The 23,779-nt window shown below is 44.3% G+C and overlaps 1 protein-coding gene across 1 annotated transcript in view; it reads left to right on the top strand.

Annotated features, from left to right (window-relative positions):
* Positions 1-23,779, top strand: part of LOC120023407 (echinoderm microtubule-associated protein-like 5) — a 60,761-nt gene that overhangs the window by 16,822 nt on the left and 20,160 nt on the right. Inside the window, exons 2-7 of the mRNA XM_038967422.1 lie at positions 10,980-11,139; positions 13,997-14,095; positions 14,532-14,600; positions 21,240-21,425; positions 22,366-22,501; positions 23,148-23,349. Coding sequence (XP_038823350.1) covers positions 10,980-11,139; positions 13,997-14,095; positions 14,532-14,600; positions 21,240-21,425; positions 22,366-22,501; positions 23,148-23,349 — 852 coding nt within the window. The remainder of the gene's footprint in view (positions 1-10,979; positions 11,140-13,996; positions 14,096-14,531; positions 14,601-21,239; positions 21,426-22,365; positions 22,502-23,147; positions 23,350-23,779) is intronic.

Here is a 23,779-nt window from a genome sequence, read left to right as displayed (position 1 = left end):
CCGTTTGAGCAGACACATGCACATTTGTGGCCTGCTGGAGGTCATTTTGCAGGGCTCTGGCAGTGCACCTCCTTGCACAAAGGCGGAGGTAGCGGTCCTGCTGCTGGGTTGTTGCCCTCCTACAGCCTCCTCCACGTCTCCTGATGTACTGGCCTGTCTCCTGGTAGCGCCTCCATGCTCTGGACACTACGCTGACAGACACAGCAAACCTTTTTGCCACAGCTCGCATTGATGTGCCATCCTGGATGAGCTGCACTACCTGAGCCACTTGTGTGGGTTGTAGACTCCGTCTCATGCTACCACTAGAGTGAGAGTACCGCCAGCATTCAAAAGTGACCAAAACATCAGCCAGGAAGCATAGGAACTGAGAAGTGGTCTGTGGTCACCACCTGCAGAACCATTCCTTTTTTGGGGGTGTCTTACTAATTGCCTATAATTTCCACCTTTTGTCTATTCCATTTGCACAACAGCATGTGAAATTTATTGTCAATCAGTGTTGCTTCCTAAGTGGACAGTTTGATTTCACAGAAGTGTGATTGACTTGGAGTTACATTGTGTTGTTTAAGTGTTCCCTTTATTTTTTTGAGCAGTGTATATTAGTGTTATTGTTGATTATTGTCCTCTGAGTTGAACTCTGATGGTAACTTGTATCTCTGTGGAAAATTGTATCTGTACAAGGTGAACTTTAAATTCACATATCAAATTAAATTATATTTGTCATATGCGCCGAATACAACAGGTGTAGATCTTACCGTGAATTTCTTACTTACAAGCCCTTAACCAACAATGCAGTTTTAAGAAAACAGAGTTAAGAAAATATTTACTAAATAAACTAAAGTTAAAAAAATATTTAAAAAAATAGCACAATAAAAAAACAATAATGAGGCTATATACAGGGGGTACCGGTACTGAGTCAATGTGCGCGGGTACAGGTTAGTCGAGGCAATTTGTATATGTAGGTAGGGGTGAAGTGACTATGCATAGATAATAAACAGTGAGTAGCAGCAGTGTAAAAACAAAGGGGGGGGGTTCAATGTAAATAGTCCAGGTGGCCATTTGATTAATTGTTCAGCAGTCTTATGGCTTGGGGGTAGAAGCTGTTAAGGAGCCTTTTGGACCTAGACTTGGTGCTCTGGTACCGCTTGCCATGCGGTAGCAGAGAGAACAGTCTATGACTTGGGTGACTGGGGTCTTTGCCAATTTTTTGGGGGCCTTCCTTTGACACTGCCTAGTATATAGGTCCTGGATGGCAGGAAGCTTGGCCCCAGTGATGTACTGGCCGTATGCACTACCTTCTGTAGCGCCTTGCGGTTGGATGCCGAGCAGTTGCCATACCAGGCGGTGATGCAACCGGTCAGGATGTTCTTGATGGTGCAGCTGTGGAACTTTTTGAGGATCTGGGGACCCATGCCAAATCTTTTCAGTCTCCTGAGGGGAAAAGGTGTTGTCGTGCCCTCTTCACGACTGTCTTGGTGTGTTTGGACCATGATCGTTTGTTGGTGATGTGAACACCAAGGAACTTGAAACTCTCGATCCGCTCCACCACAGCCCCGTCGATGAGAATGGGGGCGTGTTCGACCCTCCTTTACCTGTAGTCTATGATCATCTCCTTTGTCTTGCTCACGTTGAGGGAGAGGTTGCAAAGGGAAATTACTCTATGCAAAGGTGTTTTGTTGTCCTCTCAGCGATTCTATCTTATTTACATTGGTCTAATCACGCACACAGGCCTTTAGATGCTGTGACACCTTGTGGAGATTGGGCGTGGGTGATTAGGTTACTGTAAACTTGGTATCGTTTGATTGGTCAATGGTAATTGGTTTTACACCTTCAGATATGAAGGTCTGTTGTTCTCTCTCGTATCTTGTATCCTGTCCATGGAGGAAGGTTGTACGATCAATTCTTATTTCCAAGACTTCTAGTTCTCTGGTCTAATAGGCATGTCGTTGTCCATACTTTGTCTTGTAAGTAAACCTTAGGATCTACAGAATATGCCTATAAGTATGCTTTGTTAATGTTAGTATTGCCTTGTAACTAAATCTTCGGGATCGGTGTCCCGTCCAAAGGACGGTTGAGCTAACGTAGGCTAATGCAATTAGCATGAGTAAGTAAGTAACAAGAAAATTTCCCAGAACATAGACATATCTGATATTGGCAGAAAGCTTAAATTCTTGTTAATCTAACTGCATAGTCCAATTTACAGTAGCTATTACAGTGAAAGAATACCATGCTATTGTTTGAGGAGAGTGCACAGTTTTGAACATGAAAAGTTATTAATAAACAAATTAGACACATTTGGGTAGTCTTGGAACAAAATTTTGAACCGAAATGCAATGGTTCACTGGATCAGTCTAAAACTTTGCACATACACTGCTGCCATCTAGTGGCCAAAATCTAAATTGCAGCTGGGGTGGAATAATACATTATGGCTTTTCTCTTGCATTTCAAAGATGATGGTACAAAAAAGACAAAAGAACGTTTTTTTTTTCTTTTGTATTATCTTTTACCAGATCTATTGTGTTATATTCTCCTACATTCCTTTCACATTTCCACTAACCTCAAAGTTTTTCCTTTCAAATGGTACCAATAATATGCATATCCTTAAAATGGAGTCAGGTATGTGATGTGTACACAGTTGAAGTCGGAAGTTTACATACACCTTAGCCAAATACATTTAAACTCAGTTTTTCACAATTCCTGACATTTAATCCTAGTAAACATTCCCTGTCTTAGGTTAGACAGGATCACCACTTTATTTTAAGAATGTGAAATGTCAGAATAATAGTAGAGAGAATGATTTATTTCAGCTTTTATTTCTTTCATCACATTCTTAGTGGTTCAGAAGTTTACATACACTCAGTTAGTATTTGGTAGCATTGCCTTTAAATTGTTAAACTTGGGTCAAACGTTTCGGGTAGCCTTCCACAAGCTTCCCACAATAATTTGGTTGAATTTTGGCCCATTCCTCCTGACAGAGCTGGTGTAACTGAGTCCGGTTTGTAGGTCTCCTTGCTCGAACACGCTTTTTCAGTTCTGCCCACAAATTGTCTATAGGTTTGAGGTCAGGGCTTTGTGATGAGCACTCCAATACCTTGACTTTGTTGTTCTTAAGCCATTTTGCCACAACTTTGGAAGTATGCTTGGGGTCATTGTACATTTAGAAGACCCATTTGCGACCAAGCTTTAACTTCCTGACTGATGTCTTGAGATGTTGCTTCAATATATCCACATAATTTTCCTCCTCATGATGCCATCTATTTTGTGAAGTGCACCAGTCCCTCCTGCAGCAAACCACCCCACAACATTATGCTGCCACCACCGTGCTTCACGGTTGGGATGGTGTTCTTCGGTTTGCAAGCCTACCCTTTTCCTCCAAACATATGATGGTCATTATGGCCAAACAGTTCTATTTTTGTTTCATCAGACCAGAGGACATTTCTCCAAAAAGTATGATCTTTGTCCCCATGTGCAGTTGCAAACCGTAGTCTGTCGGTTTTGGAGCAGTGGCTTCTTCCTTGCTGAGTGACCTTTCAGGTTATGTCGATATAGGACTCGTTTTACTGTGGATATAGATACTTTTGTACCTGTTTCCTCCAGCATCTTCACAAGGTCATTTGCTGTTCTGGGATTGATTTGCACTTTTCGCACCAAAGTACGTTCATCTCTAGGAGACAGAATGCGTCTCCTTCCTGAGCGGTCTGACGGCTGCGTGGTCCCATGGTGTTTATACTTGCGTTCTATTGTTTGTACAGATGAACATGGTACCTTCAGGCGTTTGTAAATTGCTCCCAAGGATGAACCAGACTTGTGGAGGTCTACAATTTATTTTCTGAGGTCTTGGCTGATTTCTTTTGATTTTCCCATGATGTCAAGCAAATAGGCACTGATTTTGAAGGTAGGCCTTGAAATACATCCACAGGTACACCTCCAATTGACTCAAATGATGTCAATTAGCCTATCAGAAGCTTCTAAAGCCATGACATCATTTTCTGGACTTTTCTACGCTGTTTAAAGGCACAGTCAACTTAGTGTATGTAAACTTCTGACCCACTGGAATTGTGATACAGTGAAATAATCTGTCTGTAAACAATTGTTGGAAAAATTACTTGTGTAATGCACAAAGTAGATGTCCGAACCGACTTGCCAAAACTATAGTTTCTTAACAAGAAATTTGTGGAGTGGTTGAAAAACTAGTTTTAATGACTCCAACCTAAGTCTATGTAAACTTCTGACATCAACTGTATATAACATGAATATTTGTTGAATATTACCCTATTACATCAGCATGACCCCCAGCTTAAATGAAGTTTTAAAAAAAATGAACCACTGTTACTTGTTTTCTTTCTGTCTGTCTTGCTGTAATTCTTCCTCTCTCTTTCTCTCTACCTTCCTATGCGTCCCTACTCTCTGTGCTCTGTGTGGCCATGTCCGTATGTAAACCATGTGCACTTGGATTCACTAGTTTCTCATGTAACACCAAATCTGTGTTGATTCGTGATGTTCTTTATTCTAATAGTATCAATGAGAGGGTGCAGCAGGACTGCTTGCGTCTGTCTGAGGATGTGTAGTATTTATAGCCTTTCTAAGCAACCTACTCACTCCCCCTTTGCCTCATTTCTCTGTTTCACCAACTCTACGATCTATTTCAGCTCTTCTGGAATCCCTCATCTTATTAGCAGGACTTTGCGTGAGGCTTCTCCCTCTTTTGACGCAAGCGTTAGCTTGAAAGCAGGAATGTCTGACACATCTGTCTAACACTTCTCTCTGACTTCAGATGGGTTGTCCTTGTTATTGATATGATGAGATGCAGATTTTAAGTATGCACACACAGTGACAGTTGATCCAGCCACACTCGTTTTCATGCACTCTAACACATTTGCTTGCTGTGCTCTTTTAAGATGAGGTCCCAAGTCTTCATTGGTAATGAATGTGCACTGTGTTGTATCTAGGTTATAGAGATGTAGTTGTGCAGTAGAAATGTAATGTGTCATCCTTTATTAGGGTGGGTGTGCTATATATATATACACTGCTCAAAAAAATAAAGGGAACACTTAAACAACACAATGTAACTCCAAGTCAATCACACTTCTGTGAAATCAAACTGTCCACTTAGGAAGCAACACTGATTGACAATAAATTTCACATGCTGTTGTGCAAATGGAATAGACAAAAGGTGGAAATTATAGGCAATTAGCAAGACACCCCCAATAAAGGAGTGGTTCTGCAGGTGGTGACCACAGACCACTTCTCAGTTCCTATGCTTCCTGGCTGATGTTTTGGTCACTTTTGAATGCTGGCGGTGCTTTCACTCTAGTGGTAGCATGAGACGGAGTCTACAACCCACACAAGTGGCTCAGGTAGTGCAGCTCATCCAGGATGGCACATCAATGCGAGCTGTGGCAAGAAGGTTTGCTGTGTCTGTCAGCGTAGTGTCCAGAGCATGGAGGCGCTACCAGGAGACAGGCCAGTACATCAGGAGACGTGGAGGAGGCCGTAGGAGGGCAACAACCCAGCAGCAGGACCGCTACCTCCGCCTTTGTGCAAGGAGGTGCACTGCCAGAGCCCTGCAAAATGACCTCCAGCAGGCCACAAATGTGCATGGCCTGCAGGAGGTCATTTTGCAGGGCTCTGGCAGTGCTCCTCCTTGCACAAAGGCGGAGGTAGCGGTCCTGCTGCTGGGTTGTTGCCCTCCTACGGCCTCCTCCACGTCTCCTGATGTACTGGCCTGTCTCCTGGTAGCGCCTCCATGCTCTGGACACTACGCTGACAGACACAGCAAACCTTCTTGCCACAACTCGCATTGATGTGCCATCCTGGATGAGCTGCACTACCTGAGCCACTTGTGTGGGTTGTAGACTCCGTCTCATGCTACCACTAGAGTGAAAGCACCGCCAGCATTCAAAAGTGACCAAAACATCAGCCAGGAAGCATAGGAACTGAGAAGTGGTCTGTGGTCACCACCTGCAGAACCACTCCTTTATTGGGGGTGTCTTGCTAATTGCCTATAATTTCCACCTTTTGTCTATTCCATTTGCAAAACAGCATGTGAAATTTATTGTCAATCAGTGTTGCTTTCTAAGTGGACAGTTTGATTTCACAGAAGTGTGATTGACTTGGAGTTACATTGTGTTGTTTAAGTGTTCCCTTTATTTTTTTGAGCAGTGTATAAACAACACATCCAAGCAAACAGGGGACCATGACACAATCTCCTGACGTTCCGGGGACGTCTTATTGATACCTTTTGTTCGCAGGGCATAGTGTGTGTGTAACATATGTGTTGAACCTATGCTCGGTCAAGCACGGCATGAACATGCATGTTGTCAGTGTGAAGTCATGCATGCGGTTTAGCTTGTTACTGTGATGCTAATAGATGGGGACAAGCCTTTTGCTCATGGTTTTCCAGCACACACTCATCAGCTTGGCTATTCATTTCTGCATCCTGGTTGGCGCACTCCTGTTCAAAATCCCAATGAGTACACTAGTACTACAGTCATCCATTCATTCATTATCCAAAGCTGCTTATCTTGGTTAGTGCTGCTACAAAGCTCAAATATTTTCAACCCCCGTACTGCTATCCCTCTTCAAGCACATCCTGACCCCCCTTACCCTACATGCACGCACGCGCACACACACACACAATTAAATCCTGATCATCATAGTATCTGACTGATGCATGACTGCAAAAGAGAATTGACCGGTTGGTGGGATAATGCTGTTGTGCACTCTAAAGATCATATCTGTATAGTCCAATTAGGATCCTCCAGAATGCTGGACTGTTTATTAATATCTTCACCAAACTACACCAAGCTTTAGAAGTAGAAAAATAAAAAAACGTGTTGTTGGTTTATTAAAGAAGGATCCATATTAACTGCATTTTGAGGTGTTGTCTTAGTTCCAGATAATAGCATAACAAACTGTGATCTCAATTAATAGGAAAAACTCAATTTTTACACTTTTCTATTTATAGTTTGGAGCTGCCTCGCCACAGACAGACAGGTGCAGTACATTGGCTGTGTTTACACAGGCAGCCAAAATCTGATATTTTTTCTACTAATTGGTCTTTTGACCAATCACATCAGATCTTTTCACATCAGATCTTTTTCAGAGCTGATCTGATTGGTCAAAAGACCAATTAGGGGAACAAATATTAGAATTGGGCTGCCTGTGTAAACACAGCCATGGTGTAATATTGGCGGACAGATTAAACAAGCTTTCTAAAAGCCAAGGAAGATAAATACTTTTTAAAATGTGCTAATCTTATACTTCCTTATAATCCTGAACAAGAGCAGACAAGGTGACTGCTACATTAGTGTGGATCAAAACTGACTTGGAAGCTAGCCATGTTGTGACAACTGGTGTGTGTGTGTGTGTGTGAGTGTATGTGCGTGTGTTTGGCTGTGAAACATCATATCTGCCTTTAATAGACCTTTAACATGCATTTTCTACTCTATCAATCAAGAGACAAATATGTTCGTATTTTATTTTTTTGTTGTTGAGTGAAGTAATTTCAAATGTAGGGACTTGGATTCAAGAAAGATAGGCTGATGTAGTTGCCGATTTGAGAGCATAATTTGTTCCTTTATTAGCCATGTCAATATAATTGAGTTGCAACAATTCTTGTTTGAGAGGAATCAATTAAGATTTATACAATTAGCAGACTTACTGTGAAACTAAATAAACACACACGCATGCAAGTACGCACACCGTGCTTCAGTGAAACCCTTTTTCCTAATGACTCCATTGATCGAACACTTTAGTTAAATGGTTCCATGGCTGGCCCTGAATGACGTTTCTCCTGCCATGGCTCTGTCACCATGATGATGGGCCATAATCCATGCCAAGTCCCTGATCCACTGTCCCTGTCCCTGGGCTTTACATTGCTTCATCTGAACATTCCCTATTCACTTCCTCTTCCCAACAGTACAGATGTAGGATCTTAATTTGATCAACATGAAATGTGGATTATAATTAATGAAAATTCTTGTAGGGGATTAGTTTTTTTCTTTTTGGGGGGGGGGGGGCAAATCAAGTCTGAAGTGGAAATTACAAACTTTAGAAGCCTTTTTAAAACTTAAATACACTACACTTTTGCATTTCTTGCTTAGCAGTAAAATTCTGAGCAACAAAATGAAGATCCTACATCTGTATAGCAGTGGCATCCAGCACCACCCTCCATGACTGCAGAGTTATCCAGCCCAACACGCCTGCCTGCCAGGACTCCGAGTGCTCTTGGCAGGTGGAAGCCAGCCACAACAAACAGCCGTTTATCAAACCAGAGCACTGCAGCACTGCAGCACCCCCCCAGCCCAGAGATTTCCCAATCTCATTAGCTGATAGAAATGTAATAGAAGCAGTGACGTTATTGTGACGGAAGGACTGGGAGGAGTGTTGCTATTTTACTGTGTGTAGTTGTTTGTCACATTATGTCAGTACAGGAAAAGGAAAACTCCAAGAGAGGTTTGACTGGACATCGAGTAAGTAAAAAAACTGACTCTACGAGTCAAGAGATGTACTATCTTTATAAACTAGTACAGCGGCCCTAGGAGCTGAGTCTTGATTGATGTGGTGTGCCCCAGCTTAGCCCTGCCTTCACAGGCTTGAGTTGGGAGGAGGAGAGGTTAATGCCCTTGTCTCAACCCTCACTGTCACTGTTAATGAAAAAGTAGACGGGTCCCCCATCTCTCCACACACTCCAGCTGCTCTGAGGAGAACACAGACCTCCGCTTGGAATTTCCTTCATAAGGATGTTTCTCTACCCTCGGATTTAGAAAGGAAAGTCCCCTGTCCCTGCAGCTGGCGTTCTCTAAGTCTGTTGTGTAGAAAGACAGTGAAATTCAGAGTGCTATTTGGCTAGAGTAATGCAATCTCTCTGTAGGAAATGTAGAGTTTATTCTGAGTCAGTCAAATGGTTTTTGTTTGTTTCTGACCTGCACAGAGTTTGTACTCAGCAATGAAAAGTGCAATGTTCGTACAAAGGTTCATTGATCCGATGTCCTTCTCGTTGTTTCATCTGTGTACTGAATAAAGCTGCTGAATGTATGGTATTGGTATCAGTGTGCTCTTGACCTGATGACTATTACACAGTTTGAAAAGCATTTTCATCTCCTCTATCCCAAAGAGCACCAATCATATTCTCTTCCTCTGACTACTACTTTTAGCTGCTTTGATATGATTATGTAATTCATACACAAGGTGATGAGAAGTTCGTGGGGGGAGGGGAGATGACAGGGAGGGCGAGGGGTGAGATAAAGAGTAAACCTCTCTCATGAGTGAGTGAAGGAGACGTGGAGATGTGGTGTGATAGCCCCTGCCCTGTTCCTCAAGCCTATTAGCCCATCTCAGACTTACAGATGTATGATCTTAATTTGACCTACACTGAGTGTACAAAACATTAGGAACACCTTCCTAATACTGCGTTTACAACCCTTTTTCTCTCAGAACAGCCTCAATTCGTCGGGGCATTGACTCGACAAGGTGTCGAAAGTGTTCAACAGGGATGCTAGCCCATATTGACTTCAATGCTACCCACAGTTGTGTCAAGTTGGCTGGATGTCCTTTGGATGGTGGACCATTCTTGATACACACGGGAAACAGTTGAGCGTGAAAAACCCACCAGCATTGCAGTTCTTGACACACTCAAACTGGTGCGCCTGACACCTACTACCATAACCCAAAGTGCAATACTGTCAATATCACCGTGTGTTAGTGTGGGTTTTCAGTGAATTTATGTAAATCACAAAGCTCATCTGTATTTCCTGCGGTGCAGGAAAATTCTCAGCAACAAAAGAGTGATCAGATTAAGATCCTACATCTGTATCGCTAACAAAGCACCACGGCTGAATAGAGGAATTACACCAACAGGCTAAAAAGCAATTTCCGGAGCTGTGACAGAGCGAGCAGAATAGTTCTGAAGCGCATTTCAAATGCAAATTGAGTGTCACAATAAAATATGAAAAACTCCTGACCCCGGGAAGGCTGGTTTCCCAGAGAAACCCCCCAGCATGCTGATGCGGTTGATCTCTGGCCTGCTCTCTGAATACACAGATACAGGATTAGAAGTTGTGGAGTGCAGTTGGCAAACAGGTGCCCTGATTTATAATGGTGGGAGCTCCGTCACAGCATGAAATATATAACAGGTCAACGCAAGGGAAAGAATTGCCCTGTGAATCATTCAGACGTGCCTGGAACGTGACTGGCAGCTGCTGGAAGGGGGATGCTACATGCATCAGACTGCAGGCTGTTGCTCAGATGTAGAGCGTGCCCCGGTGGAAGGGGGGAGAGCAGGGGGGAGCAAAGAGTGGCTGCTTCTGATGCCTACAGTATCTGTGCTTGGGAGCCCTAGATGATGTTGTAAAGGTAAAGGGGGCAAAGGGCAGAGCTTAGAGCAGGGGTGTCAAACTCATTCCACGGAGGGCCGAGTGTCTGCAGGTTTTTGGTTTTTCCTTTCAATAAAGCCCTAGACAACCAGGTGTGGGGAGTTCCTAACTAATTAGTGATGTTAATTCATCAATCAAGTACAAGGGAGGAGCGAAAACCCGCAGACACTCGGCCCTCCGTGGAATGAGTTTGACACCTGTGGCTTAGAGGATGAGAAATCCTGAATTAGGGCAGTGGGTAGGCTATTTCCTGCCGTGCCCTGTGTGAGTGTATAATATCGAAAGGAGGGGTAAAGCTGCCATTCTGATTCACCATGTTCCTGCCTTGGCCTATCACAGATCCAACGTGGCAACTCGGGCTAATAGCTTCCACTCTCTGATAACGCAAGGCCTTCCTCTGCTCTGTCTTTTTTTCGTTCTTTTTTTACCCAGGCTATCTGAGGGGGATAATCACTGATCATTAGGCCTATAGACTGTGAATCATCTCACTGGTCTCTTTTTAGAGGGTGCAGCTGGGTTCTCTGAGTTCTCTCTTTCTCTTCCCCCCTCTCTGTCACTCTGCTTTTCTCTTTCTCTGACTGTATCTCTCTCTCTCTCTCCTTACAGTTTAGCTCTGCATCCGGAGCGTGTGCTGGTAGCTACGGGACAGGTGGGCAAGGAGCCTTACATCTGTGTGTGGGATTCCTACACCGTACAGACCGTGTCCATCCTCAAGGACACTCACACACACGGCATCGCCTGCCTGGCCTTCGACCTCGATGGACAGGTACAGTTCTGGGAAAGGGAAGGGGGGTACCAAGTCAGTTGCACAGCTGAATGCATTCAACCGAAATGTGTCTTCCGCATATATGCGTAACCATGCCGTGTGCTCATACAAAAACAGTGACACATATGGCTACTCATGAATCAGTATTGACAGAGTGAATTCTATGTAAAATGTGGATTTTTCAAAGAGAATGTAGGATCCAATATTGAGCTGCAGTAGTCACTGTAAACCTTCCACATCCCAACGATCCCTCCTGTTGTACAAATTACTTTCCATTTTATTGTACTACATCAAGTGACAGATATAGTGAAAACCCTCCAGACAGTTGTAGATGAACATGAATAGTTCAGTAAGAGATGAATATAACAGCTACATGACTGTTGTCTCCTCCTCTGCTGTGGGGTGGCAGTAGCGCTCCCACTCGGCACGCCTGCTGGCTTGTGTTTCTTAATGACACATCTGGGATTACTCCAGCGGTATTAGCAGGACAGCTATACCGAGAGAGAGGGAGAGTGTAAGAGAGAGGTTTAACTTTAAGAGTCAGCTGGAAATCTTTTTCATCCACTGACTCAGAGTTTGACAGGATGTTGTGAAGTTACGGTGAGCCAACCAAACAGTATAGGGCCCTGAGCTTTGACGACTGGGGTAGTCCTGTACTACAGTAGTTACGTATGGGGTTGTTTTCTTTGTGCAAACTCTTGCTATAATAGTGCAGAGCTTCATGCACATGTTCCCCAATTTATAAATGACTAAAGGTCTTTTGGGGAGTGTTCTGAGACAGTTGAAGACCTTCACAACACCTACATATTGTAATATGACACTAAAGGGGTGGCAGGTAGGCTAGCGGTTAGAGCATTAGGCCAGTAACCGAAAGGTCGCTAGTTTGAATCACCGAGCTGACAAGGTGAAACATATGTCGATGTGCCCTTGAGCAGGGCACTTAACCCTAATTGCTTCAGGGTCACCGTTGATAATGGCAGACCCTGACCGTGACCCAACTCTCCGAGGGTGTCTCAGGGAGAGTGGGAAATGAAAAAAACACATTTCCAATTCTCACATGCGTATTAATGTGTGAAATAGGACAAATATAAGCACCAAATTATTAAATATCACGTTTATTACGGTTCATGTCCATGTACTTAGTGTTAAAGTCTAAGTCCCCCCCCGAGTCCATTGCATTTTAATAAAGGTTACTTATGTAACTGTAATTGTTTCCTCTTTATTACCATTATACTGTAAATATGCATTAGGCATTATAACAGTTTCATGTGTACTCTTCCACTGAAATGTTAGCTTCTTTGCCAACTCTCCACAGAGTAATACTTAGGGTATGGACAGTCAGGGTTTATGTACAGTCGTTTTGTTGTCTAGTGTTTGCTGGAGTACTCATATTTCAAAAATCTATATGTCATGGCTCAAGCACTCGGTTTTTATCTCTGAGTTTCCCATAGGGCCCCTCAGAGTGGTTCTACCGCCGCTGTTTACAGAGCTAGACCATGGAAATGACCTCATACATTTTCCTGGTTGGATAGAGTCATCTAGGGATTGAGATAGGATGTGACAGTTGTAAAACCATTACAGGCTCTGGCTCTGAATGCTTCTGTGTTCCTGATCTCTTTCTGTCGTCTACTGATCTGGTCATGTCTATGTTCAAGTCAACATTGTGTGGATGAATTCTGTGTTATGTTGCCCCTTCCAGAAAAATAAATAAAGCAACCATGTCTAATTGATTCATGTTTTATCCCAAAAAATGTGACATATTTATTGGCTAAACAATATTGCTCTAACTCTGTATAGTAGCCTTAATATCCACATAGGGCTCTTAATTGCAACCAGTTGGTCACATATGCCACTAAATATCTTTGCTGTGCGTCCTGGAATTTTGATTTGGTTGCACCAGTGTAGTCTGTTTGCCAGTATTTTTATGCCACTCCTTGTACTCTGTGTCATATACCATGTGCCATAAAAGGAGTGAAATGTTAGCTTCGAAGACTTGCAACCAGACTAGCACCAGTATGTGCAGAAAACAATTCACCCAGATAATAATAGCAACGTTCCCAATGAAAACTACAGTCTTAGAAAAAAAGGTGCTATGTAGAACCTAAAAGGGTTCTTCAGCTGTCCACATGGAAGAACCCTTTGAAGAACACTTTTTGGTTCCCGGTAGAACCCTATTGGGTCCCATGTAGAACCCTTTCCCCAGAGGGTATTTTATGGAAAGGAGATGTTGTATCTTTCTGAATGATGCATCTTCCTGCCTTGTTGACAATATTACAGAGCTCCGCAGATTACGGTTAGATTTGAGCAGGGCGCACCTCCCTCACCGGCTTCGCCCGGTCCCGTGGCGGGTCATAGCTCGGTGCAACCCGACCCAGCTTAATCGAATCCCCTCAATGGCAGAAGTTAGAGCCCTATATCCACATGCGTGAACCTTCTGAATCATTTCAGTACATTTCTTCATGTAGACTTTTCGATCCAGATAATCTCTGCATTCTTTGCTGAATGAATACCCCCAGTTTCACAATGATTCATCATGGGGTGGAGCTTTACCCTTCATTCTTCTCAAACACAGTTAAAGTAGTTCTCCTCCCCTCCCATGGATTCTCTCCATGCCCAGACATTGATTCAATGGCAGATGGAAGTGGCCTCTCACCACCACACAGAGCAACGTGCAGCAGAGTAGAGCTCGGTGTTGCCTACTCACTAGGCTATAGGAGCCCCTTCCAGCAGACTCATACATATGGGCTCCCAGCCAGAGCCAGAGGCATGACAACTGGTGTTTTTACTATATGCAGCCAATGTTATCTTTTATTTTATTGTAGTCATTCTGTTTCATAAAATGCTGTTTCCTTTGCAGTGTTTGGTCTCAGTGGGTCTGGACTCCAAAAACACGATCTGTGTGTGGGACTGGAGGAGGGGCAAGGTGCTGGCAGCGGCTCCTGGCCACACTGACAGGGTAACTATACTACACCATCCTCCCCTCTCTGTCCCAGGCACCAGGCCCAGATCAATCTCCTCAATTACTGTAGTTAGAAATGCAGCCAGGATGGAGCAGGAAGGAGTGGCAGCCCAAAGGAGTCGCACATGAACAAGTTAGGCCTGATTGACCGTTAGCATTCCAGACTCTGTCTGAAGAGACGCTAAGCTAATGGAGTAGAATTTTTAAAAGATATGTATGCTGCTGTGTTATTTTTTTACTCAACCAACATACACACAACGACTCACACAGACAAAGACATACACACACTGCCACACCTTAAGATTTTGTGTGAAGCCTTGTACAATGACGTTAATTGAAGATGACATCAAAAGTGTTGTAAACTAATTTGTTGCACGGTATGTTATGCATTTAATTGTACATAGTTAAACTTACCATGTGATCTTTCCCACAGATATTTGACATATCATGGGACTTGTACCAGCCAAGCAAGCTTGTTAGCTGTGGTGTCAAACATATCAAGGTACTGTTTAAATCAAGTTCATACCTTACAAACTGGCTTACTCAAGGCCCTCAGCTGTCAAGGTGTGTTTGGATCTAGAATTGGTTGGATATTTAGCACACACAGATACTTTCCTATATATAGTGTATGTGGACACCCCTTCAAATGAGCGGATTCGGCTATTTCAGCCACACCCGTTGCTGACAGGTGTATAAAATCGAGCACACCACCACGCAATCTCCATAGACTAACATTGGCTGTAGAATGGCCTTAATGAAGAGCTCAGTAACTTTCAACGTGGTACTGTCATAGGATGCCACCTTTCCAACAAGTTAGTTCATCAAATTTCTGCCCTGTTAGAGCTGCCCTGGTCAACTGTAAGTGCTGTTATTGTGAAGTGGAAACGTAGTAGGCCACACAAGCTCACAGAACGGGAGTGCTAAAGCGTGTAGGGTAAAAATCGTCTGTCCTCGTTTGCAACACTCACTACCGAGTTCCAAACTGCCTCTGGAAGCATCTTCAGCACAAGAACTGTTTGTCGGGAGATTCATGAAATGGGTTTCCATGGACGAGCAGCCGCACACAAGCCTAAGATCACCATGCACAATGCCAAGCGTCGGCTGGAGAGGTAAAGCTCGCCGCCATTGGACTCTGAAGCAGTGGAAACACGTTCTTTCGAGTGATAAATCACGCTTCACCATCTGGCAGTCTGACGGACAAATCTGGGTTTGGCGGATGCCAGGAGAACGCTACCTTCCCCAATGCGTAGTGCCAACTGTAATGTTTGGTGGATGAGGAATAATGGTCTGGGGCTGTTTTTCATGGTTCGGGCTAGACCCCTTAGTTTCATTGAAAGGAAATCTTAACACTATAGCATACAATGACATTCTAGACGATTATATGCTTCCTTCTTTGTGGCAACAGTTTGGGGAAGGCCCTTTCCTGTTTCAGCATGACAATGCCTCCCTGCACAAAGCGAGGTCCATACAGAAATGGTTTGTCGAGATTGGTGTGGAAGAACTTGACTGGCCTGCACAGAGCCTTGACCTCAACCCCATCGAACACCTTTGGGATGAATTGGAACGCCGACTGTGAGCCAGGCCTAATCGCCCAACATCAGTGCCCGACCTCACTAATGCTCTTGTGTCTGAATGGAAGCAAGTCCCCGCACCAATGTTCCAACATCTAGTGGAAAGCCTTCCCAGAAGAGTGGAGGCTGTTATAGCAGCAAAGGGGGGACCAACTCCATATTAATGTCCATGATTTTGGAATGAGATGTTTTCGACGAGCAGGTGTCCACATACTTTTGGTCGTGTATGTTGTACATAACCAGTCTGATTTTCAAAAGGTATGATATCTTATTAGCATAAGGTTTTCAAAAAGTTCCGCAAAGAATTTAACGGTAATGCTCTCCTTTTCTCTCTATCTTCTTTGCTGTATCATGATCATATCAAAGCCCTAAGTGATATATGCAAATTACTTTTATTCTGGAGTTTATGACTATTAATCCATAACGTAAGTAGGACAGGCAATGACTCATAGAATTCTCTCTTTTCAAGTTCATCTCTATTAATGTGGACTGCAGAGGAGGAACAATTTCTTATTTTTAAAGGAGAATTCAGCAGTGGCTATGATACTCAGCTGTATGGACATGTTTCCCTTTCAGTTCTCCACATTCAGCTTTACATTTCTCTATACAAACTACTGTCTTCAGTGAAGCACTCATATCTCTGCAAACACCTTGTATTAGATTCACGGTGTTCCCCTTGAATGGTCATTAAACACTACTCCCCAAATGAAATTTAGACCAAATTGTTGTCTTGAGATAGGTATTATATCACAGGGAACTTCTGCGTTCATAAAATATTTTTAATTTAGTTCAGTGTGCTTCTGTGTGTGATTGTGTGTTCATCATTGGGATAGGAATTGATCTACCTTATCTGTAATATGGAGGTGCTATCCTCCTTGACATATGTTTAGTATTTCTTATGAGACATGGATCTCAAGGATGACTCTCCATCCTCTTTGCCCTGCCTGGTGTCTCCCCCACCCCCATCCCTCACGATAATACCTCTACTCTCCCACAACCCCACGCACGGACCCCAGTGCAGCAAACCAATCCCCTCCTCTCTCTCTCGCGCGCTCTTTCTCTCCCTTCCCCCTCTCACTCTCTTTCCCTGTCCATGTCTATCTCTCTCTTTGTCTTTCTCTCCCTATCTCATGATGCCAAGGCAATCCAGCAACCGTCCCACATAATTCCCGAGCCTTTACCCTGCGGACCATGTGACATCTGCTCCCCAGCCCTGTGCTCACTCAGCGATTATAGCACTCAATGCATCCAGCAGATTTAGCCCCAATAATCCCCTCACTATAGTCCCAGAAAAACACAGTCTCTGGGACTGTCTGCTGCCCCCACTTCAACACAAAAGACAAGAGGGAAGCAAGAGGATCCACCATTAGCTAAAATCCTTTTGCGATCAAAAGGTCATTTGATTTGGCTTTGACTGTGACATTTGCTTAGCAGCCCTGTGCCTGGGACTTGCAGACATGCACACGTCTGGCTGTTAGATGATTAGTTGTCCCCCACAATGAAGTCTGGGAGGGGACTGTGGATCTGTCTCCGTCCGTTGGTACATTAGTACATTCGTACGTTAGTCACAGACAGCACTGGCCCAATTTTGACAAAACTTGGGTGAATGATGCGTCTTGCTGTAGAGATCCGGCATTTACACAATTATACTGATTGGCCAGAAGGTGGCGCTATAACAATATATTTAAAATATCTTGAAAGATCACGCTCCTCACCCCATTTGACCTAAAGTAATTTGGTACATAGGTCCCTCTCCTCACAAAGAACACATTTCCATAAGGTCCACCATGATTGACTTTCTGCTATTTAGAATTTTGTGAATTCTTCTGGCACAAATCTTGATATGTGGCATCTGGACAAAGGCCTCTCAAGGCAATATTTTTCAGACAGGTACCTAAAACGCTATTGACCAATTAACATTCATGTGGGTGTGGTCTGGCACATAAATGCATATAAATCAGTCAAGGATATTTGTATTGTAACATAAATGTGTACACATGTTGCAAACACTGTCTAGACTCAGCATATGCAACAACATTCATATTGACAACACGGTGGTGCTATAACGGACACATGTTTATATCTCTTGATCTGTTTGACTCAGAGTGATGAAATTTGGTACACATGTTCAGGGAAATTAATCTAACTAACCAACACAATATCTCAGACACCGCTGGACTGATTTTTTTAAACAAAATTTGGGTGAATGATGCATCTTGTCATAGAGACAAAATTACACTGATTGGCCAAAGGGGGGTGCTGTGGTAATCAACTGTACGTATGCTAGTCACACGCAATATTACAGACACCACTGGCCTGATTTTGACATTTGTGGGGGACGACATGTTTACTGTTGATTTAAGGAAATCCTGCCGTGTCTTTCACCATTTGCACTCTGTTTTCCCTTCATGAGGGTGGCATCCAATGTGCACATACACACATTCCTATACACACAAGCACACTAACACACACATTCTGTGCTGAGCTGTTAAGGAGCTGACCCGTTGCACCCTCTACAACCACTGTGATTATTATTATTTGACCTTGCTGGTCATCTATGAATATTTGAACATCTTGGCCATGTACTGTTATAATCTCCACCCGGTACAGCCAGAAGAGGACTTGCCACCCCTCAGAGCCTGGTTCCTCTCTAGGTTTCTTCCTAGGTTCCGGCCTTTCTAGGGAGTTTTTCCTAGCCACCGTGCTTCTACATCTGCATTGTTTAGGCTGGGTTTCTGTATAGCACTTTGACATCGGATGATGTAAAAAGGGCTTTATAAATACATTTGATTGATTGATTGAAGGAGAACTTGAAATGTTAATGATATAGACAGGCAGACAAGAGAGGCAGTCATGGGAAGAGGGATGTTAAGCAGAAGGATGGGATGATTTCAAAGCCTCCTCCGGCAGGACCCTGACACAGTGGTGGAAAAAGTAACCAACTGTCATAATTGAGTAAAAGTAAAGATACCTTAATAGAAAATTACTCAAGTAAAAGTAAAAGTCACCCAGTAAAATACCACTTGAGTAAAAGTCTGAAAGTATTTGGTTTAAAATATACTTAAGTATCAAAAGTAAAAGTATAAATAATTTATATATTTTTTATATTAAGCTAACCAGATGGCACCATTTTCTAGTTTTTTTTAATTTACAGAAAGCCAAACAAAGCATGTGTGTTTAGTGAGTCCGCCAGAAAAGAGGCAGTAGGGATGACCAGGGATGTTCGGTTGATAATTGCGTGAATTGGACTATTTTCCTGTCCTGCTAAGCATTCAAAATGTAACTAGTACTTTTGGGTGTCCGGAAAATGTATGGAGTTAAAAAGTACAATGTTTTCTTAAGGAATGTAGTAAAGTAAAAGTAGTCAAAAATAGAATAGTAAAGTACAGATACCCCCCCAAAACTACTTAAGTAAAAATACTTTAAAGTACTACTTAAGTACTTTACACCACTGCCCTGACACAACCCAGTCAGCAAGTATCATTACACTGAGTCAGTCAGTCATTGCTGTAAAATGGATAATAAGCCAGTCAGTCAATCAGTTCTATAATGCTCAGTCAAGCCGTCAATGCCATGACATTGAGAGTCACTGTGGTGGTTATGAGCGGAAAGCAGAGAGGGGGAATGGTGTGGTGAGGGGGGGGGGGGGGGGGTTGGTGCCTGCCTGCCCTGGCTGATGAATTACACCCTCTCAACTTTGATTACAAAGGTTTTCCCTGGAGAAACGGTGCAGGAAGGTTCTGTTGTGCACGTGGCCATGTTACTGATTACTGACATTCTGCAGATCCTGGGCTGGGCACTGTTAGCTAGAGCATCCTCCTCCTCTCTTTTCCCTTCATCGTCTTTATGACTCACTGTGGCCAGCCTACGTCTTGGCTGGGGAGGATCGTCTGGTCTTGCTGCTATCTCTGCTTTTAAAGAGAGTGGTTTTACTTGTTATTCTTTAGCAGAATTGAAGTGTTCCACTCCGCTGTCACTGCGGCTCTCTCTCACTCACACTCTCTCTCACTAGCTCAGTCTCTCTCGCTCTCTCTCTCTCTCCCTTTGGTCTCATTATAAACCCTCCAGCCTCTCGTCTCCTCTCAGCAGTAATTTAGAGCAGTGAGGGGATTAGCCGTAGCCTGCGTGTCCCTGTCTTATCAGACCCAGGCAGGCAGGGCCAGCCAGGCGCCCACTCGCGCCACCTCCATTCCCACTGCCTGCCTCCACAACAGGCTGAGGCTGGGACACAAAGCCCTGCCGAGCTCCACTGAGCGTCACCATTACGACCACACAACTCAACACGACCTGCCCTCACGCCAAGCACCCACTCTCTTTTCCTGGAAACTACTTTCTGGCTTTACCTACCCAACAGGATTAAGAACATCCTACCCTGTGGTGTCCCAGGACCTCAGACTTTCAGCAGTCTGGGACACTAGGGCTGTGTAGTGGAGCTGATGATGCTGACCTGTGATAATCAATCCCTCCTGTTAACACACTGGCGCTCTCTCCCTCAACAGCACAGTGTTAGTGATGCTCTCACCGGCTGGGCTGGTACCAGAGCTCATCCCTGGGTCCTATCTTAGCTCTACAGATATACAGCTCTCTTCTCGTCTGATACGTAGGACACACTATACTGCACTTAGTACCCTCAGTGTTGGGATATTGCTACTATCTACATCAAACTCAAAGGTTGTTTAGAAGTTGGTTTACTTAAAGCCTGTATGTATAATGCATCATGATTACACCTGTAGGCATTTTACAATTGAACAGAGATCCAAGCTCTAGCTAAAGCTAGGGGGATAAATATTGACATGAGAGACATCCTCCTAAGGCAGGAAATGAAAAAGGCTGTCATGTTCCAGCTGCTCCCTTTGACGAGTGCATCTCTCTGTGTGCTCTGACACGTGTCACGGTGCCAGTGTCTGGGCATAGGAAACACAACACACACTCAACTCTTTCCTTTGATCTCCTCGTCATGCAGACAAAGCGGCTCTCCGCTTTATGGAATTTGTCCGCGGTCTGGAATGTGCCCGTGCATCCCAATGACCTTGTTCATGAACTATGGGGGGTCTGGGCTTGATAGTGACCGGTGGTGGTGGAGACTGTGTGTGATGGTGATACCTGCCCTGAGGCAGGGTGTGTCTGCATGCCGATCAGCTGATTACAGCTCTGACCTCCAGCGTGGGTTCACGACTGTGGACTTGGTGAGGGATTTAGATTTGAGCCTTTGTGTGTAAGGTTAGATTTTAGTTTGTGTATGGAGATGGATCTGTGTGTGTGTGTTTGTGTGTGTCTGGGTGTGTGTGCATGCAAATTGAGATGTTACATGCAGTTACGTGCGCAATGTGATCCCAGTGTTTGTCTTTGTCATTTTGTACAGACCTTGTACTTTACAAAATTAAAATAATGTTCACTCTAAAAATAAACACAAGTTAAAATGCCACAGCCTTGTTTCCATGCTAGATAACGTTTTGGTATGATATTATTAATATATGACTCAGGGTAGGATGAGTTGGTTGATTTATTTATTAACCACCCCGTTAAACTCAGTCTTCTCTCCTGTCTCCCCTGTTTGTTTCTGGGTTCAGTTTTGGAGCTTATGTGGCAACGCCCTGACCCCTAAGCGAGGAGTTTTTGGCAAAACGGGAGATCTCCAAACCATCCTCTGCCTGGCCTGTGCCAGAGATGAGGTCACATATTCAGGTGCCTTGAACGGTGACATCTACGTCTGGAAGGGCATCAACCTGATCCGGACAGTCCAAGGAGCCCATGGAGTAAGTGTGTGTGGTTGTTGGTTCTAACTTCAAATCAGCTTTAGTTCTGCCTCACTTCCTGGTGGTGTTTCTTGTTTATGTGTCACCCCTGTCAGTAGTGGGGTGTAGTTTGGGGAATGCTAAGCAGCAGACTCTTCTCAAATCAAGAGATGTCATGCTATGCAGCTCAGGCTTGCATTCTGCTACAGCCCCCACATGTCTGCCACAGGCCTGCTTTCACATTCAGACCCACAACTCACTCAATCGCATTGCCTGCCTGCCTGCCTGCCTGCCTGCCTGCCTGCCTGCCTGCCTGCCTGCCTGCCTGCCTGCCTGCCTGCCTGCCTGCCTGCCTGCCTGCCTGCCTGCCTGCCTGCCTGCCTGCCTACACCCACCTTAGTGCTGACCAATGGATGATTAAACAGGTCATCATCCATGTCCAACTCACCCACCTGCGACTGATCAACTCCTCCGTCCATAGAGCTTGGTTTATTTAGCCTGATGCCAGCATACAAGAGGACCGGTTTAGCAGGGTGACACCATGTCATATAGCCTCTTTGGCTCTCTCTTATTTTCCTCAGTGAAAAGAATCAGCCGTTTACTTCTCGGGATTAAATTATATCTGTGAGTTCAACAGCTGGATGCAGGGCTGGAGGGGTGGGGGAGGGCACTCTACGTTGGTCCATGTCTGTCCTCTACACTCCAAACAGTCTACTTCAGTCACTGCGTTGCACAGCAGGTGGCCCCCGGAGCCTGCCAATAAATTAGGGAAAAAACAATGGTTCAAGCTCTTTATGTAACGCACCGTTGTGTTATCACTTCCTGCAGCAGCTCGTTTCTAATTGTTAAAGCCTTGTTAGACGTGTCTGCTGCAGCAGGGCTGTTTCTAGCTGCTGTACCGCTGGTCTGTCTTGTTCATTTATGGTGCGCATCCCCACTGACAGACTGTCTTTTCTTCCAGTCCGGGATTTTCAGCATGAATGCCTGTGAAGAGGGCTTTGCCACGGGGGGCCGGGACGGCTGCGTCCGGCTATGGGATCTCAACTTCAAACCAATTACTGTTATCGATCTCAGGGAAACAGACCAGGGATATAAAGGTGACATGCAACTCCCTCATCTACTCTCCTCTTCTCTACCCCCACACAGAGTCAGTCCACAGGATGCCAATGTGCACTGAGTCGTTAAATGAACCAGTGTGTTCTTCTCATGCTGTTTGATAATACAGGCCTTTTGTATACATCTAGAGCCCTTTCTATTACATCTAGAGGATGTATTCTAGGGACTAATAGTTGTTTCCTTTCTTCTTTCTTTCGTTTGATTTGTGGTCTTGGGCCTAACAGTAGCTAGAGGTGAAAATAGCGGAGGTGGGTAACAGTGAGCAGTGCACTGGACAATCAGAGTACTACCTCTGTCCTTATGTGCATAGACGTCCCTGTATTGTATTGTTCCATTCCCCTTGTTTGTTATTCAGCCCAAAGTGTTATTGTATTATTTGTATACATATTTATGTATGTACAGTATATGAATATGTATACAATGTATGAATATACTGTATATAGCTACCTCAATTCCTTCTTACCCCAGAGACAGCCAACTACACTGTCTCCATAACAACTAATAGACTGTGTAGTCCTCTTGTATTCCTTCTGTCTTGTTCTGTTTCTAACAGCCACTCTGTGTGTAGGTGTCTGTCTGAATGTTTTTATTTATTAACTGTTTGTGCATGCATGTGTGTGTTGGCAGGGTTGTCAGTGCGCAGCGTGTGTTGGCGGGGAGATCACATCTTGGTGGGCACCCAGGACAGTGAGATCTTTGAGGTGGTGGTCCACGATCGCACCAAGCCCTTCCTCATCATGCAGGGTCACTGTGAGGGGGAGCTGTGGGCGCTGGCAGTGCACCCCACCAAGCCCCTGGCCATGACCGGCAGCGATGACCGTTCAGTCAGGTGGGTGACCAAGCACAGCCACTGTCAAACCCTAGGATTAGTTTATGCTCATTAGAACTACAGTATCCCTCCCACAAATGCAGTTACCCTCAATGATCTGGTGTGTCCAAAGCAATGTATACATACAGGTACACATATTCAGGTACTTATATGGTTCATTAAGGAATTGGACCCACATGAGTACTTACAAAGCTGTCTCTCCTTCTGTCTCTCCCTCTGTCTCTGTCTCTCCCTCTGTCTCTGTCTCTCCCTCTGTCTCTGTCTCTCCCTCTCCCTCGGTCTCTCCCTCTGTCTCTTTCTCTGTCTCTCCCTCGGTCTCTCCCTCTGTTTCTGTCTCTCCCTCTGTCTCTCCCTCTGTCTCTTTCTCTCTCTTTCTCTGTCTCTCCCTCGGTCTCTCCCTCGGTCTCTCCCTCTGTTTCTCTGTCTCTTT

Source organism: Salvelinus namaycush, chromosome 28 (assembly GCF_016432855.1).
Source record: "Salvelinus namaycush isolate Seneca chromosome 28, SaNama_1.0, whole genome shotgun sequence".
In the NCBI taxonomy this organism is placed as follows: Eukaryota; Metazoa; Chordata; class Actinopteri; order Salmoniformes; family Salmonidae; genus Salvelinus; species Salvelinus namaycush.
Note: the sequence above shows the minus strand (reverse complement) of the source record. Positions and strands in the feature narration are given on the sequence as shown.